Consider the following 2,501-nt stretch of genomic DNA (forward strand, 5'->3'; position numbering starts at 1 on the left):
CTATCTCTTTTAACACATCTTTAAAATGATTTTCTACTATGTTGTTCTGCCCCACCGTGTCTTCTTAAAAATCCCTACACAGAATAATTAAATAAATATAGCTACTGGCAAAAAAAAAAAAAAAAAAAGAAGGAAAAACAAACCCTTCTTTGTTAGATATATATATATATATAATCTGAAATCAGTAAAATTTTATTTTCGCTATCCAAATTTTAAGTCTTTTTTCATCTCAAAAAAAAGATAACCAAAATCTCTCTTAAATAAAATGCAGTATAGTTTCCGCTCTTAAATCCTGTAGGCTGGTAATGAGGAAAACAAACCAGATAGAAGTGTCAGGATTTTTCTTTGTTCACAAATACTGATCAGGAATTTAAAATTTGAAAGACTTCTCAACAGAGGGTGAGCTGATCAACCAATTGGTTTATCAAAGGGTGAATCCCAGTTTTGAAAAGAGACTGAAGTTGTTTTGTTTGGGGGGGAGAGTTTGCTTTGCCTCCCATGCTGGGATTATACAGTAAAGCACACTGGGTGGAAATATTCTGAGCTTCCCTTTTTCGTTTTATTGCCATCATAACTTTTTCCCTCTAAGTAAAATCATTTACCTGGGTGGGAGATAGGGTTAGGAAAGGAAAGTCAAGTACCTCAAATGTTAGACTGATTACAGCAAAACAGATTTTAGAAGTCAGGGTTGGTAAAGCGAAAGGAGAGCTGTTTACGACCCAGTGGAAAGAGAAAGCCGGTTCCAACAGCGACTCTGGGGAATGCGCTCTCGGCCCCCCTACCGTGCTTACTTAAGCTAATGGAAGATCTTGCCTTTCAGTAGCCGCTGCACTGGGATACCAGACAAACAGCTCCCCTCGACCCCTGGCAGACAGGGCCCCTCTTCAGGACATCATTAAAAGCACATGCAGTTGTTTCACACCCACTGGCAGCCTAGGGTGGCAAGATTCAGAACTCCTACTCTGAAGCCAAGGAGAAGCCATAGCGGTGGAAAACATCCTTGCTTTGAAAATCCAAAGCTAAATTAAAGAGCTACATGAGATAAGGAGCCTGAAGAATATTAGTTGACTGCGGGGGTGTGGAGAGACACAAAAAGCACAGCAGGTAAGGGCTGGGAGTTGTTGCCAAGAAGGAACTGTCCCAGGTGGCACAGGAAAAAGGATCGCAGAATTGGAGGCCTGTCCCTTTGAGTCTTCCATGCGTGCTCAAGCTTGTCTTCTCCCATCAGTTTCGAGAGGAGCAACGTTGTCAGAGCCTTCCCTGTCGGTGCAACTAATCCTGTTATCAGCTTGGTTATAAATATTAATGTCCCCTGGTCCTTCGGTGATGGTGACCCATCAGATTCAGGGCTATTAGGAAGCCCATCACCAGCCTCGCCCCTCCCTTCGAGAAACCGATGAGACGCAGGGCCAAGCCGACGCGATGGCAGCCTATCCCGAGAGCTGCGTGGACGCCACCGTGCTGGACTTCGTCTCAGACCTGTCCCTAGCCTCCCCGGGGCACCCTCTTCTCTGCGACTTCGCAGCCGGGGTCCCCTATGGAGACCACCAGGACCTTGTGCTCCGAGAGGAAGGACCCAGGAGTCTGGCGCGTTTTGAGGACGATCCAGAAGAAGAGGAGGGTGAAGTAGAAGAGGGGGGAAACGAGGAGGAAGAGGAGCACGGGAGAGGCGCCTCCCTGCTGGGCCGCCCCAAGAGGAAAAGAGTGATCACGTACGCCCAGCGCCAAGCCGCCAACATCCGAGAGAGGAAGCGGATGTTCAACCTCAACGAGGCCTTCGACCAGCTGCGGAGGAAGGTACCCACTTTTGCTTACGAGAAGAGGCTGTCTCGGATCGAGACCCTACGCCTGGCCATCGTCTACATTTCCTTCATGACCGAGCTCTTGGAGAGCTTCGAGAAGGAAACCGGCTGAGCCAGTGTGGGATGAAAGTGTCTGCCCCCTGCTCGCCTGGGCGCGGGCGGGTTGGGGTGTTTCAGGACCCGGCAGTGGGTGTGGCTGAAAGGCCAGGAGGGACGCTCCAAGACAGAACGTCTGGCCTTCGGGAGCTTGGTTCTGGATTATAAAATTCCCACAGCCCTCGAGAAGCATGGAAGCCGTAGAGTTAATATACGCGATCGCTCTCAGCGGAGTGTGGGGCAGGAGCGGGCGGGGCAAGTTAGGACTGGTTAAGAAGGAGTTGGGGCAGTCGAGGCCCACGCCCCAAAGCAGCTTTTGTCAGGCGGGTGGGAAGCTAATCCTTTCCGAAAAGGCAGACTTCGGGGGCTTCTATGGAGTCCCATATCTCCCTCCTTCTTACGTGTGTGTGTGTGTGTGTGTGTGTGTGTGTGTGTGTGTGTGTGTGTGTGTGTGTTTTAATGTAAATATAAAAGAGGCATTCCTACTTTTCTTTTTTTTTTTTTTTTTTTTTTTAAGCCTCAAGAATCGGTGCTCAGCCATCCCAGGCAGGCACTCCGCTCCGGACGTGCTCTTAGGGAGGCCTTGGACCAGAAACCCGCGAG

General features: G+C 49.1%; 1 protein-coding gene across 1 annotated transcript; it reads left to right on the forward strand.

Moving 5' to 3' along the window:
* Positions 1–1,422: 1,422 nt before the first annotated feature.
* Positions 1,423–1,914, forward strand: FERD3L (Fer3 like bHLH transcription factor). The gene has a single exon (XM_060108873.1). The coding sequence runs from the start codon at positions 1,423–1,425 to the stop codon at positions 1,912–1,914; it is 492 nt and encodes a 163-aa protein (XP_059964856.1).
* The last annotated feature ends 587 nt before the right edge of the window (positions 1,915–2,501 follow it).

The sequence above is a fragment of the Mesoplodon densirostris genome, chromosome 9, assembly GCF_025265405.1.
Source record: "Mesoplodon densirostris isolate mMesDen1 chromosome 9, mMesDen1 primary haplotype, whole genome shotgun sequence".
NCBI lineage: Eukaryota > Metazoa > Chordata > Mammalia > Artiodactyla > Ziphiidae > Mesoplodon > Mesoplodon densirostris.